The sequence below is a fragment of the Gymnodraco acuticeps genome, unplaced genomic scaffold (genome assembly GCF_902827175.1).
Source record: "Gymnodraco acuticeps unplaced genomic scaffold, fGymAcu1.1, whole genome shotgun sequence".
Classification (NCBI taxonomy): Eukaryota; Metazoa; Chordata; class Actinopteri; order Perciformes; family Bathydraconidae; genus Gymnodraco; species Gymnodraco acuticeps.
Window position 1 is genome coordinate 4,032,694 of NW_022989768.1, and position 14,550 is coordinate 4,047,243.

At 39.6% G+C, this 14,550-nt stretch overlaps 2 protein-coding genes across 4 annotated transcripts; one reads left to right on the forward strand and one right to left on the reverse strand.

The window, feature by feature from the left end:
* Positions 1-203: 203 nt before the first annotated feature.
* ca7 (carbonic anhydrase VII) lies at positions 204-8,247 on the reverse strand. The gene is made up of 7 exons (XM_034216677.1): positions 6,895-8,247; positions 6,075-6,272; positions 4,030-4,148; positions 3,699-3,794; positions 3,489-3,551; positions 3,222-3,377; positions 204-1,551 (listed from the first exon to the last, which is right to left on the reverse strand). The coding sequence occupies exons 1-7, from the start codon at positions 6,929-6,931 to the stop codon at positions 1,432-1,434; spliced, it is 789 nt and encodes a 262-aa protein (XP_034072568.1). The 5' UTR covers positions 6,932-8,247; the 3' UTR covers positions 204-1,431.
* A 42-nt stretch (positions 8,248-8,289) lies between these two features.
* Positions 8,290-14,302, forward strand: nae1 (nedd8 activating enzyme E1 subunit 1). Of its 3 annotated transcripts, XM_034216660.1 has the most exons (21): positions 8,290-8,396; positions 8,799-8,902; positions 9,030-9,090; positions 9,194-9,224; positions 9,425-9,496; positions 9,782-9,861; positions 10,177-10,286; positions 11,137-11,246; positions 11,342-11,404; positions 11,516-11,579; positions 11,682-11,773; positions 11,910-11,969; positions 12,099-12,232; positions 12,341-12,416; positions 12,644-12,683; positions 12,970-13,056; positions 13,179-13,271; positions 13,441-13,555; positions 13,641-13,690; positions 13,783-13,933; positions 14,100-14,302. In XM_034216660.1, the coding sequence occupies exons 1-20, from the start codon at positions 8,347-8,349 to the stop codon at positions 13,890-13,892; spliced, it is 1,602 nt and encodes a 533-aa protein (XP_034072551.1). In that variant the 5' UTR covers positions 8,290-8,346; the 3' UTR covers positions 13,893-13,933; positions 14,100-14,302. The 3 variants fall into 3 exon arrangements, with proteins under 3 accessions (XP_034072551.1, XP_034072542.1, XP_034072556.1); XM_034216651.1 differs by having other exon boundaries at positions 13,783-14,294; XM_034216665.1 differs by having other exon boundaries at positions 12,341-12,386; positions 13,783-14,294.
* The last annotated feature ends 248 nt before the right edge of the window (positions 14,303-14,550 follow it).

The following is a 14,550-nucleotide window of genomic DNA, read 5'->3' on the forward strand; positions in this document are numbered from 1 at the left end:
ATGAATGCAAATGTCTGCTTGAACTTTGCCTACAACCCCCGCATTAAGCCATGTCTTATAAAACATCAAAAACACAACCGTTTATGTTTGGAAGCAGAAGCAAAATAGCCCAAATGATCAAATGCAGGAAGATTCTTAATATTGTGTCAAGTCTAATAATCTGGCTTTAAATGTGATGAAAAATAGCTGTTAAACAAAGTCACTTTGAAATGTTATTATTTAATTCAGCAAACATCACAAATGAATGCATTACAAAAATATTCAAACCACCCATAAATTAATGGTCTTTCACACAAACACATAACAATCATAACTGAGGTGTCATTCCCCATATGTGCGTTTTGTTGTAGGTTTATCCCTGCCATACCTCTGCATTAGTGTAATCCAAGCCCATCTAAATAAGGAACAGCATTACACAAAGCTGCCATAACTCCTCAGTGAGACACCAGGGCTTCTGTCACACATTTACAGTTCATACTAGACTCTACATGCGTTTCTCTGAAAACAGGGCAGCTTCAGAGATGAGCTGCTGACAGTGTGCATCACCTCCTGCATAGAAGAAACGTCAGACCAGACAATGTAACACTTCAAGCGGTTCAATACAGTGTAACATCTCAGAGTTTGATTGAAATATTGAATTCATTGGCTTCCTGTTTAGAGCTGCGTGAATGGGAAACTAGAGTGAACACTGCTTTTTGTCAAATCTGAAGAGCCCGCTAAAAATAATAAATCCTCCTGCTGTGGGGTGTAACCCAGTCTGTTAAGCTTTAAAAAGGACCTGAGACTCTCATGCTCGATGTCATGGTCAACAGAGCAAATGCTGCGTTTATCCAATCCCACCTCCAGTTAAGATTGTTGGACTGAGGGATCTATGTCCACAAGGACGGGGAATCCATCAGCAGTAGGCTGGATCAACGCAGGGATCAGTTAAGAGGCCAGGGCTATGAATCTGCAGGTGGCTGTGAATCTGCAGGTAGCAGAGAGATGCAATAGCAGTCTGCGAACAGAAACACACGGCACGGGTATACAGACTAACTAGTTACATAATAGCACCCAACAAAGCTCATCTTGCTGTGGAGGTAGTACACATCCAACCTGTGAATCTTCATTAACATACTGTCTAGCTTATAGTAATTTCATCTTTGTCAATAACAAACTTGCAGAGTTTTAGAAAAGTTAATATATTATTAGATTTCTACTTAACATCCCTTTAACTTTCCTTTAACTTTCCTTACATCATTCAAAAACAGATTCCTCCCTCTGCCATTGAAAAGTCTGCATCTCAATGTGCTGGCAGTGATCAGAATTACTTTTCTGTACAAGTAATGCAGAAATCTTCAGGTCAAGCTACCATGAGGTAAAAAAGTACAATCACATTAATGCATTCATTGTTGTCTAAAACAGCCTTTGTTGTCTACCACTTTGGACGGGTTAATTGGAGGAACGCACAGTCCTGCCTTTGAGAAGCTGGGGAGGCCTGAAGTTGTTTTCCATGCGTGTCCTCTCATCCTCTTCCTCTCCAGTGAACACAAGCGTTCGAAACTTGCCCAGCTGCATCGGCAGAGAAAGATAGATATAGTTAATATGTTTGCAAGGAAATCAATTGGTTTAACAAGTTCTGTACACAACGTTTGATCAACACTAGACAATGTAAAAACTAGGCAAATAAGATCGGTGATGTTCTTTATGTTATTGCAACAAATTCAACAATAGATGTATCCCTCCCTGAATACTTTGTTACCCTTATTGTGCTGCTTGTGCACTGATGTATTTGATCGTTTCTGAAAAACATGGAGCTCTATGACAGAAATGTAAGAAGCTACGTTAAGATCTGGCTACAGGCGATGCTTTTAGTAAGATTTAGTAGTAAATCAAATGTTGTTGTATTATTTTTGTTCCTTTTGTTTACAAGGAATATATTGTATAATACTAGCTAATTTCACTTCCAAAATGTGAATCTACCTTCACTTTACTGTAATTTTCTTGTTATTTCCCCATTAGCGCCATGTCCATAATAACCGGGTAATGAAAAACAAAACCCTGTTATAAAAAGGGCTTTTCCCTGCTGGGTCTGCTTGCAAGCATTTCTCAATTAAAGCCCAGAACACATCCAGTCATCCATCCATCATGATAATCAGCTGGAGGGGATCAAAGGCTTGAGGCCTGCAGACGCAGGCTGTGAGGTTAGTTGCCTAGCTTACTTCTCACCCCCAGCCATGCGACACACATTGGTTTATAGACAAATCGCTCATGCCTACACCTGTGGTGCCACTGCCATTAAACTCCTGATTACTTGTGTTTAGTCCTGGAGTTAAAAAAAATTGGAACCGGACTAGAAAAGATCAGTGTGTAAGCATAATCCAGAGGCTGGCAGCAGTCGCCACATGGGGACCTGGAGGGCATGTGCTGCAGGCATCCTGTTAGTCAGCTTAACTTGTCAAACCTGGGGTTACCAGACCTACATTTTCTGATTCCACTCAGTGCCAAGAGGGGTGGATAAAAACAAGTTAACCCCAAACACGGCATCCCCATGAATGATGCTCACTAATGTTGTTGCCTCTAAACATAGCATCGTACGTGGGCCAAACATTACATTTTTTAGATGATGTAAACCCTACCACCACATCCCCCCATCATTACTCACACCTAACATACTGATCCAGTGATGCTTAACTGTGATGGGACTACAATGGAGGCAGTGGATACTTAAAGTCTAGTAGAGCATGGTCTAACATCATGCAGGCCAGGAAACATGGATGTCACAACTGACTGATCAACTGAAACATCAATAGCTTGAGCTTCACTGAATTACAAAAAAAATACAATATCTGGGTATACATATGTGAAGCTGTCAGACTTCCAAATCTAAAAACATTAATTCAACCCTTTTATTAATATGTTAGTATACTCACCCTTTAAATGATTTCTGATTCTGACACAGATAGTAAATACTACTTGTGTGCAGATCATTTGCTCAAACAGATGACTGAAAGCAATCAGAAATATTGTACAGTTGAACATAACCTTTGAGGCAGTGATGGTGGTAGATCGAGTTGTACTAAACAAAAACATAGATCTAGTGCCCAAGGTGTTTCCAACTACAGGATTTGGATTATTGCTGTGCTTCATTATGTTGGAGAATAAATACTCAACAGTGTTCTAGGTGTTGGAAGCTTGTCATGTATTGTGGTCAAAGGAACATTTCTGCGACCCACACCCACCTGCTTTTCAGATACTATCATGGGCTCTTTGACCACAATCCAGATGACGCTCTCGTGCAGGGGGGGGGTGGTCAGGGATCCCAGGTAGGTCCAGTAGTGGAGGCTGCTGGGCAGGAGGCACTTGGGGTTGAAACCTTTGAAATCTGTAACACTGCCCTGAAACAGGAATATGAAAAGACAACAGATTTATATTACTGCAGTAATGCTGACAGCAGCATTAACCACATGAATATTACAGGTAATAAAACCTAGCTGCAATCTACTGACCTTAAACTTCACCGTGTACAGAGCGTCTGTTATCATGTGAAGCCATCTGTGTTCGTCACCTGTCTTGCGTAACAGAGAAGATTGCAGTTGGATTTTGATTTTTGAATATAAATATCTTTAGATCTCTTAACTATAGCAAATGTTAATTTCAAAGCCGACAAACACTTAAATTCACATAAAATGTGATTGCAATCAAGAGGAATATCTTACTTCTAAAAAGATGCCCAGGACAGCGAGGCCATCAGAAGTTGATGCTGCCTCTCCAAACGTCTTGAACTTGACTGCATTCCAGTGCACTAAATGAAGCTGGAGTGGGGAAACAGGAAGAAAGAAAGACACAAAAAAACATTAACCAGCCTTTATTGTGAAAAAAAAACCTAAATCAAGTCGCATGGTATTTCTTAGCATGAAAAGCTGTATTTATATTTTATTTTCTAACATAAGATGTTACCAAATAAACCTAATGACACACCTTTGCTAATCCTGTCTTTGTGTGTGTTGCTAATTACACACCGACACTCTGAAGTATCCTGACACTGACCTCAGAAGCATAACTGTTTCCTTCAACAGTGTGCTCAGAGCCATGGCAGCCCTTTCCACCCCAGTGGAAGTGAAACTGTTTCAGCCTGTAGGGGTTGTCAAGAGGGCCTCCCTGGATGACTGTAGAAGATGACATGTAAACAAAAATAACAATGAAAACACACACAATCCTTCTATCCATGGGTTTTAGAAAGATTAAGATAGACTTTTATTAATCCCTCGTGGGGAAATTGTTTCTCTGCATTTGACCCATCCTAGTGTTAGGAACAGTGTGCTGCCATTTTGAACGGCGCCCGGGGAGCAGTGTGGGGAACGGTGCCTTGCTCAGGGACACCTCGGTAGCACTTGGTCTTGCCGGGACTTGAACTGGTGACCTTCCAGTTGCCAAGCCAAGTCCCTATCGACTTCGCCACCACCGCCCCATAGAAAGAGTATTCTGTGAGCAGCATCATCCAAACAGCTTGGTACAACTGCAGGAAGAGTTAACCCGGCAAAACCTACAGTAATTTATTCAATTTCTAACTCAAGGCTGAGACATGACATGAGCACCGTCAACAGAGAGTCCGCCTGCTTTACAAACAAATCCATCATTAGAGCTCAGTGGCACAAGCTTCAGTTGGAGACACAAATAGAGGGTGCTATTCTAAATAAAGAAACATTACATCTACTTTTAGCTTGGTTGAGCTATTCATTGTGGACCATGGATGAATAGATGTATGTCTTAGTGATATTTAGCACATTAGAAGGATAGTGAAGACTATGTTAGAACCTATGGCTTGCACTGCTGGGTTTGAAGTACAGCAGTGTAGTCTGACTGTTATTCATTGTGATGCTGCTGACATCCTTCTGACAAACAGGCCACACCAGTGCAGGTCAGATTAGTGAGGCATGAACTGGCACAAAGAGCAAAACACTTATCTGGCACATCTTACAGTATAGATGTAGGATAACCAAAATAACTCTGATCTGCTATAAGGCAATGTGCTTACCAAACAAATGTGATGGTAATGGGTCTGAAGAATCCTTATCTAGAATATGAGGCGATCAGTAGATTGTCGCATTAAAATAAATTATGTTCAGGTCGTTACAGATGGAAGTAATGTTGTAAGCCCTAAACTTGGTAATACGTACATTTATAATACATGAGGGAAGAAAGTCATTTATTATAATTACATTATTCAGAGCCATGTTTTTTAGATCATAATATGATATGTTGTTAAACTTTTTAATAACTTCATTGTGCATTGGGCACCACTAATCTATATAATTAAAATGTTCTTGTGACACAATACAAGTCGTGTGTGAATGTATGCATGTGTACAGCCAGACCAAGCCACACATGGCAAACTGACAACAGCAGGTTTAAGGGATTTGTGCACTTTGTTCAAACTGTGGAGAAGTGCTGAGGAAGTGCATTAGTTTTCCTCTCCTCTTACATTAATGACTTTCGATGATAGCTTCTTGCTTGCTCTGTGGAAACCGTCTGAGCCATACAGCCCTGCGTCTCTGAGCTTATCATTCATGCTAATGACAGGGTGGTTAACATGGATCCACCCAGTGATAAAAGCCAATCGGGTCATAATAACCACTGAGATCACCTGATGTTATTACATCTCTTGTCCAGCAGACAGAAGCTCATACAGTTAACTGCTGCCTGCATATCCCTGCAGCATAATCAGGGGTTTATTTCTAACCCTTGATTATGGTCAGTTATTCACATGGTTTGCACTTTTTCTTAAAATGAAGGCAATCCCTCCTTTTAAACTTGTGTTTATTGAGGGTCAACTTTTAGCACATATTTCCTTTGTAGGTGGCAGAAAACAGAGATCAGATAAAACCTGAACTGTGATCTCTGTCAATAATTGCAACGCAATCATTAAATGTTTTCAAAAAGGCAAGAAATATAAATGCACCTTTCTGCTTGTGTTCTTTTCCCCCACATCTAAACCAAGATTCCACACATTTTAACACTGCTTTCTTTAATTAAAAAAAAGATTCAGGGTTAAATGATATGTAAACTTATAAAATAATACCAAATTATTTCACCTGAACGGTCATCCGAGTCCTCAAACTCTACCACAACAGAGTGTCCATTGTTGGCAATATTGATGGAGGTGCAACGATCGTAGTTCAGGACAATGGGACCCAGGTTGGGGTCATGTCGAGCTTGATGAGGGAGGATGTCTATGGGAGACTGCCGGTCCCCATCAGCAACGGGGTAGTTTGTGTTCCATGCAGAAGGTCCTTGATATAAAAGAAGATAATTAGAAATCAACAGAACATACTTCAATTACACCATCAGTTTTCATTTCTAGGATGATGACCATATGAAGGCTACTTTAACAATAAACCGTTTTCACTGGGTCTATACAAAAAAAGAGGATGGAATTATTTCTAAAGCATAGTAATAATATAAATCTGCAGTTCTAATTATACACAGCTCATTGAATTTAAGTTAAACCAATAATTGAACAAGGTATGTCTACAAACAACAACTAATAGGTGGGGATTTGCATAAAATAAAGACCAAAGTATTCAAAAGGGAAAACAGATCTCAAATCTCATCCTGTCACTGCAACACAAATAGTCTTGAACTGTCCAGTACACTGGTCCAATGCAATGAACTCTAGAGCCCAGAGCAAATCGGGTGTAAAGCTGGTGTAAAGTCAGGTGTAGGTCACAGCAGCAGGCATCCCTTTAAGCATGAGGCTAATCTCGCATTAACAACGTAAGTGTTCCACGTTAGAAACACGCAATGCTACTCGACGCAACAGTAGCCTACATGTAGGCTAGTGTAGAATAGTAGGTTACATGCCTCCACTGTGGATGGGAAGCAGTAGGGAGCATGGATGATATGAGATCTTACCGTCATCTTTTCCATATCCCCATTGATTCCCTGTCATTGTGCCTGAAGTGGACTCGGGTCTGAGCGAGCTGTCGGTGTGTGACTCCCGCACTCCGGTGCGCACGTGGAGGACGGACACGGATTTCAAGCAAAGCAAACAAGCTATTGATGAAGTTTATGTAGGGACCGAACGGGAAGGGAAATTATCCCTTTCTTGGCACGCCCCTTCACGCCCACATACACATACATACACACACGTACACACACGCACGCGCGCACACACACACACACACACACACACACACACACACACACTTAAACACCTGTCTGTGGTTTTAAAGCTTATCTTGTCTAAAGTCACTGCAGTCAGTCTTTTTCGGATTTAACGACTTCAGTAAGATATGATTACAACATTATTATATTGCATAATGTCTTTTTCTCTACTAAAAATGTAACTGATGATAGCATCATGTTAGACTGGTAGACCTATGACCAGTGTTTATTGTAATTCGCTGCTAATTACACACAATTCTCAATATACCCTCGGCATCAAAGCAAGCTTTGTTTGTCATCCATTTGTATTAAGATCCTGTACAGGACCACATTCTGCTTTAAAATTACTTATTATTACATCATATTACATCTAAACGTAGCCTATTTGGTCTTCGTTGTTTTTGGTCTGTTTTCAATATTGTATCGCCTAATATTAAGTTATATAATACACTTTTAAATCATTTGTTTTCCATTTTTATTTTAAACATTACAAATATAAGATGGTGACCATGGAATAATTGATTGATTAATTGATTGAAACAATAACCGTATTAGTAAATTGTGGAAATTCTACGCCAGGGGTGCATATGGTGGACACACTGTTACCTAGGGGTATTGCTTTGCAAGAGTGGCAATACAAAGTGTGAAGAGTGCAAATAAGGTGCAAGTCCAAATTATATAGGGTTCAATTCCAAAATCATGCAAATGAATCATATAACAGGTTAATGTCAGGATCAGGCTTGGTGTGCATGAGATTAGTCATTTATGTTACCCATGGATAGGCTACATTCATGAATCATATCTGGATATTTTAATTGTACAAATCCATATATCATTGCTGCTTTGGTTTTCACTAGTGTCCACAAAGTCCCCACCATCTTTTGTGTGAGATGCCCCTTCTTTGTTATTCGTTATGCCCGTTATGCCTCTTCCTCTCAGGGAGTCTGCAGACCCCGCTGCCTCCAACACGTTTCACTTTATATTGACCATATTAACTCACAGAAAGGTAGTTTATCCTACGGTATTATCAACACAATATCTATAGAACAATTTAAAAATACCTTCCTTATGTCAATTCAAGTCGGTCTCAGCATTTGTGTGGAAAGTGCGCATCCGAATTGTCACACTAGTATGTTTTTTTGTCGAATCAGTCAATGAGGAAGTTAAAATACGTCTATACGCGTCTGTCATTTGAGAGCGATGGCAGCCACCAAAGCTTCCAAAGAACAGAAATACGACAGACAACTCAGGTACGTTTAAAAATATACTGCAAATTTCACAAATAATATTATTTTAGCTAATTGTTTTTTAAATGTTCTTCTGAGAGGTGCTATCGGATGCACCGGTGAGGCTGGAGTGCTAAAGTGAGCTAGCTGTATGAAAACATTATCTCTGTGCTAACATTAGCTATGGCTAATGGCTAATGTTATGATAGGGATGAGTCTCTGTTTGGTGTTTGCTTGTCAATCAAAAGGCCAGCTTGTCTAATGACAGCCGCTGACTTTATATATGTAATGTGTTTGATGGTTTATCAAGTGTAACTGTATGCTAGTGAATGCTATTGAAGCTCTTGTAGCTAAGCCATTCTTGCACAGTGGCTTGAGGAATCATTGTTTCACTAGGTGACAACACATGTCCATGTTATTTTTCAGACTGTGGGGTGACCATGGTCAGGAGTCACTGGAGAATGCACATGTTTGTCTCATCAACGCCACAGCAACTGGGACAGAGATACTGAAGAACCTAGTGCTTCCAGGTAAAACACATGTGGCTCTGTGCTAATGCTGCAGGTGCTGATCATAGACTGTGCAATATATATATATATATAGAGTAGTGATAATGAAATAATCCCCCTTATTAAAATGAATGTATCTCTCTGTCAGGTATTGGAGCTTTCACCATAGTCGATGGGCACACTGTTTCGGGAGAAGATGTTGGAAACAAGTAAGACAGCAGTTGTTTTGGTTTTGTAAATGTATCTACACTTGAATTAGTGTGTTATATTTGCACGTTTGTTCATGCTTGATCTTTCGATTTTGTCTTTCAGCTTTTTCCTCACCAACAACAGCATTGGAAAGGTATATTTTCCCAAAATCAAAGAATGTATGTTTTGTGAACATATGCAAGTGCACAAGCAAGTACACCATCTCCTCCTTGCATCTGCATCTTTCCTCCTACTTGGTTATTCATGGAGTCATTTTTTATATTAAATAAACGTATCAAGTAGGAAATGGTAAATGTATTTGTATGAGCCCTGAACTTAGTTTTTATGTTGCAGAATCGAGCACAGGCTGCCACTGAGTTGCTACAAGAACTAAACACTGATGTCTCTGGAAACTTTGTCGAGGAGGTTTGTCGTTTTCAAAGCTTTAACATGATGCCATATACATTTTAACAGGGTTAATTTTTAAGTAAGAATTGATATCGAACTTCTTTTATACCATCTTCATAATAACAATAAATATACATTTCACACATAAACCAGTGGACATACAACCAAGGGCAACTTCCATACCACTATAAAATAAGCATGCAAATGTCATTACATTTAAGTGTAAAATATTAAATGTAATAATCAGTATTATTGTTCTGACAGTGACAGCAATCTTTCTTGTATTTTCTGTCACTCCTGCAGAGTCCAGACAAACTTCTGGACAATGATCCTGAGTTTTTCCACAGGTTCAGCATAGTTATCGGTGTCCAGTTGCCAGAAAGGTATGAGATGGTTCATGTTTACACTCACATTTCACTATAACAAAAGAGTTAATGATTCATTATTAAGGAACTTATAGTATCCTAGTAAACTAGAATTGTTTTATTTGTGTAAATATTTAAACTTTGTGCAGTCAATAAAAGATGAAATGACAAAGTTAATGTAATTTACAAAGAGATTTATAGCTTTTTTTTTAAAAATAAAAAATGTTTTATATTTCATTATTTATATGTTGTTTTATATAAACTGTCTTTATCGCCTTGATTGGTCATTATTTTATTTTGTAAAGTTGTAAAAGGCTATCTTAAATCCAACAGCACATGTTTGAGGCTGGGCTCAGTTCTGTGGAGCGCCTCGGTACCTTTCCTCGTCTGTAAGAGCTACGGCCTGATTGGCTACATGCGACTCGTCGTGCAGGAGCATACAGGTTAGCATTCTACTTGAATTCCACTTTCTTATTATGATATTTTAATACATTTAAAAGTATCCTTTCAGTTCACATTGAAGAATAAACACTTTAAATTGCAAAAGCAGCACTTTGGTAAATAACATGTCATGCATTTCCCTCTATAGTCATGACCAGCGTTTCCGCCAGGGGGCCGTCTTGCCGTCATTTGACGCCCTTATTCAGCTCGGGGCGCCCTGAACGCGAGCCGAGGGCGTCCAAAAAATATTAATAATTCGAGAGAAGATCAAGTTTTTATTGCTTGAAATTACGAAAAGGACAAGGACATCCCTCTGTTGGAGGGGCAAAGGAATCTGGTGGGATTATTTTCGGAGTATTGAAGATCGTTTCCCCGACATCGAAGGCACCTGGACAACACGGAACGTGCACGATTTGGACGCGATGAGCAGGAGGTTTTTAGTGGAGCACGTGCGTGAGCTGTGCCTGTAAGCACCAGAGCCTCGCAGCGGAGAAACTGAGGCTCCCTGGTAAACTGTGGTAACATGAAGAGCCGTTCGGGAGCCGAAACAGCCGGCGCTTTAAGAGAGCCGAGCCAAATGATCCGGCTCACTAACGTAAAAAGACAGTATCTATAAGGGACGGCTCAAGTCAAAATTCAAAACAACCCCCCCCCCCCTCCGCTCTCGGGGTGGACGCCCTCTCAGCCCTGGTCTGGCGGAAACACTGGTCATGACTCATGATTATTTACATGAGATTATTGACATCCTGTCTGCCTGGAGCCACACTTTTTGTTACATGGTCTTTTCACCGTTGTTTATGGTTTATATGTAAACTGTAAACATATATTGACGTTTTCTTGCCTCCTTTTCAGTGATTGAATCCCACCCGGACAATGCCTTGGAGGACCTCCGGTTATTCAAGCCTTTTCCTGAATTCAAGAGCCACATTGAGTCCTACGACCTTGACAGCATGGACAAGAAGGTGTGTACTTCAGCACATTTAAACTGATGAACATATAAGCTATGCCAGCTTTACACAACTGATGTACTTCTTTCTCTTTTTTACTGAATCTGCAGGATCACAGTCACACACCGTGGGTTATCATTATTGCTAAGCACCTGGAGAAATGGCTGAGTGAGGTACATTACAGTGTCTGTGGCCTCCCCAATGCAAAAGTGTCTGACAAATTAATCACTGCTATTGTTGGGTTGTTTTACGATAATAATAAGCCAATAGTTTTGTCATTGTAGCACGACTGTCAGGCACCGAAGAACTACAAGGAGAAAGAGGCCTTCAGACAGTTAATTCGAGAAGGTATCCGAGGCCCTCTGTATTGTGTAAAACTGGCAGTTCAGTAACTTTGGTGTTTCAACTTATCTACGACTTTTATTTTACACATTTGGTTTGTGCCTTTAGGGATCCTGAAGAAAGAGAATGGTGTCCCAGAGGATGAAGAAAACTTTGAAGAAGCTATTAAGAATGTCAATACTGCTTTAAATCCAACCAAGGTACCAGACCCCAAATACTCCTAGGTTATAGGAGTTATCTTGTTTAATATATTTCCTCCTTTGAACCCCAAGTCTTTATGTTTTCTATAGTATGACATTTGCCTGTGAGGTCTGATTACACTCCTTGTTTCTGCAGACTCCTAGTGCTGTTGAAGACCTCTTCAATAGTGAGCAGTGTAACAACATCACATCACAGGTAAGAACTTTTTTATTTCTGAGACCTTTTCTCTAAAAAGACCCGTGGATATATCATAGTCATTCCCTAGTACGTAATTCATGCTTTTTTTTAAAGTGTTGTGTGTATTGTTTTGTTTGTGTTTACCAGTCCCCGTCCTTCTGGGTGATGCTCAGAGCTGTAAAGGAGTTTGTCCTTAAAGAAGGCAATGGAAGCCTTCCTGTACGGGGAAGCATCCCAGATATGATCGCAGACTCTCAGAAGTTCATCAACCTCCAAAATGTGTAAGTCTGCTACTCAGAAAACCTCTGATCCAACAGTACATCTGGTTTATGCCTCTTTCTAACAGTAATTATGTGGATTTGTGTTGATGTTTATTTTTTTGATTTCAGTTACAGGGAAAAGGCCTTGCAGGATGCAGCAGCTGTTTGTAAGCAGGTAGAAAGCCTATTGCAGTCTATAGGAAAGGTATGTTATAAACCCACGTAGTCAGTGTGTGAAAGTACTGGAGTTAGTCATGACTTTATTTGGGTCCTAAATCCATTTTTAAATTTGTGCTCAAAATAAATGTCTGATAGGTCCCAAGTAATAACAAGCTTTACCAGGTTTAGCCCTGAAATACTGAATATATGGATGAAAATGCTGCTACTGATATTACATTGTGATTACAATTGTATTACTTTTATTTGTACCAGCCACCAGAGAGCATCTTGGAAAAGGACATCAAACTGTTCTGTAAGTATTATGACGGATACATAATTTTCTGACTTCATATGTTTTCATGTCTCCTATTATGGAAATATTAAGATTTGTACTGCTGTCACTGTGTGTTCCTTCTCGATTTTAAGAAAAATGCAAACAGGTGGAGCAAAATATACACTTTTTGCTGCACCTACAATGTGTTTATTGCTAACTGTTCAATTTGTGTTGGTGTCTAGGTCTCTTTCGTTTTTTGTAAAGCACTTTGAATTGCCTTGTGTTGAAAGGTGCTATATAAATAAACTTGCCTTGCCTTGCCTAGGTAAGAACTCATCATTTCTGAGGGTGGTGCGCTGCAGATCTCTGGCTGAAGAATATAGTGTGGATTCAGTAAATAAAGATGAAATCAGTAAGCTGGAGATTAAACTGTTCAGCTTTGTTTATGTCATGTCTTGTTTTTGAGTTTGTACAATATTATCTTCTGTTAAGCGTGAAGAATATTTGTCCGTTAACATAAATGTGTGTCCTCAGCCTCAAGCATGGACAATCCAGACAGCGAGATGGTCTTCTACCTCATGCTGCGTGCTGTAGATCGCTTCTATCAGCAGCACTCCCGCTACCCAGGTACGACCAAGGATCATACAGATTTTGAGGAAGATGTTAAAGATCTTCATGTTTCTGTCTTGACACTGCACAAAATCAAATACTTCATAGTCTGGAATTATGACAATATTTCCTCTTGATGCAACATGTTTTTGTCTTGTTTATTATCCCCCCATGTTTTTCTTCCCAGGAGTTTATAACTACCAGGTGGAAGATGACATCAGCAAACTGAAGCTCTGTGTGAACAGCCTCCTGCAGGAGTACAGCCTCAACGTCAACATTAAAGACGATTACATCCATGAGTTGTAAGTGATGTCCAGTTTACTGATGAAGTGATTGTAAAAGACTATCAAATTATTATCAAGCTTTTTTTTTTCTTTAAACCTGCAGCTGTCGATATGGTGCAGCAGAGCCACACACAGTCGCTGCATTTTTAGGAGGTAATATTTTCGTCCTTAAAATAAATTCTCACCTACAGAGTGCTAACAAATCAAAGATGTTTATTTCATCTTCTTTAATGGTGTTTCTTTAGGATCTGCTGCTCAAGAGGCCATCAAGATCATCAGCCACCAGTTTGTGCCCTTCAACAACACTTTCATTTACAACGCCATGTCACAGACCTCCGCTACCTTACAGTTGTGAATACAGAAACTGATCCAGAAAACAGAACCAGATCAAAAGAGGCATTTACCAACTTGCTTTATTCAATCTAAACTGAAATATTGCATTTTATATCAAATTTGAATAGGATTACTGCTCAAATGTATGCACTAAAATCGAAAAATGCTTCTAATGTTAAAGGTTCTTTTAAAAAGTATCGACTATAAAGCCTTGTCTTCTTTGTTAAAGTTTGTGAAGGGGTAGACATCAGGATGGAGGATTTCTTCAAACGTTTTTTGTGGCAGACCTCATCAAACAAAGCTGGAGTCTCAACGGCCTCTTATTGTATTGTGTTTTGAACAAGGTGGAAGATTTTTGGTTAAAATAAAAAGTGTTGTATATAGTATTTCACTCTCATGCATTGATATAAAACATTGAATAATTGCCCTGCACTGCACTTGTTTATTCTTATTACAAAGGTAGAGTTGACAAATTCAGCAGACATGACTTGATCAAAAATGTCCTTTGCTTATCAGCCGGTTTTCGGCTTCACCTTAGGTCAGGGGTCTCAAACGTAAGCCCGCAACTTCATTTTATGTGGCCCTGCAAGAGCTTGCAAAGAATATAATACGTTTATTATGGTTACATGCCACTTTACAGAAGCAGGTTGCCCATAAACTACATGTCCCACAATGCATCT

Bases quoted from the DNA above. Each gene is read 5' to 3' on its own strand.
- ca7 (XM_034216677.1), bottom strand. From the start codon at position 6,931: ATGACAGGGAATCAATGGGGATATGGAAAAGATGACG. The intron at 4,149-6,074 runs GTGAAATAATTT...CATCTTCTACAG, and splicing joins GGACTCGGATGACCGTTCAG to TCATCCAGGGAGGCCCTCTT. The intron at 1,552-3,221 runs GTGGGTGTGGGT...CTGCCGATGCAG, and splicing joins TGATAGTATCTGAAAAGCAG to CTGGGCAAGTTTCGAACGCT.
- nae1 (XM_034216660.1), top strand. From the start codon at position 8,347: ATGGCAGCCACCAAAGCTTCCAAAGAACAGAAATACGACAGACAACTC. The intron at 12,417-12,643 runs GTATGTTATAAA...TATTTGTACCAG, and splicing joins TATTGCAGTCTATAGGAAAG to CCACCAGAGAGCATCTTGGA. The intron at 13,691-13,782 runs GTAATATTTTCG...GTGTTTCTTTAG, and splicing joins AGTCGCTGCATTTTTAGGAG to GATCTGCTGCTCAAGAGGCC.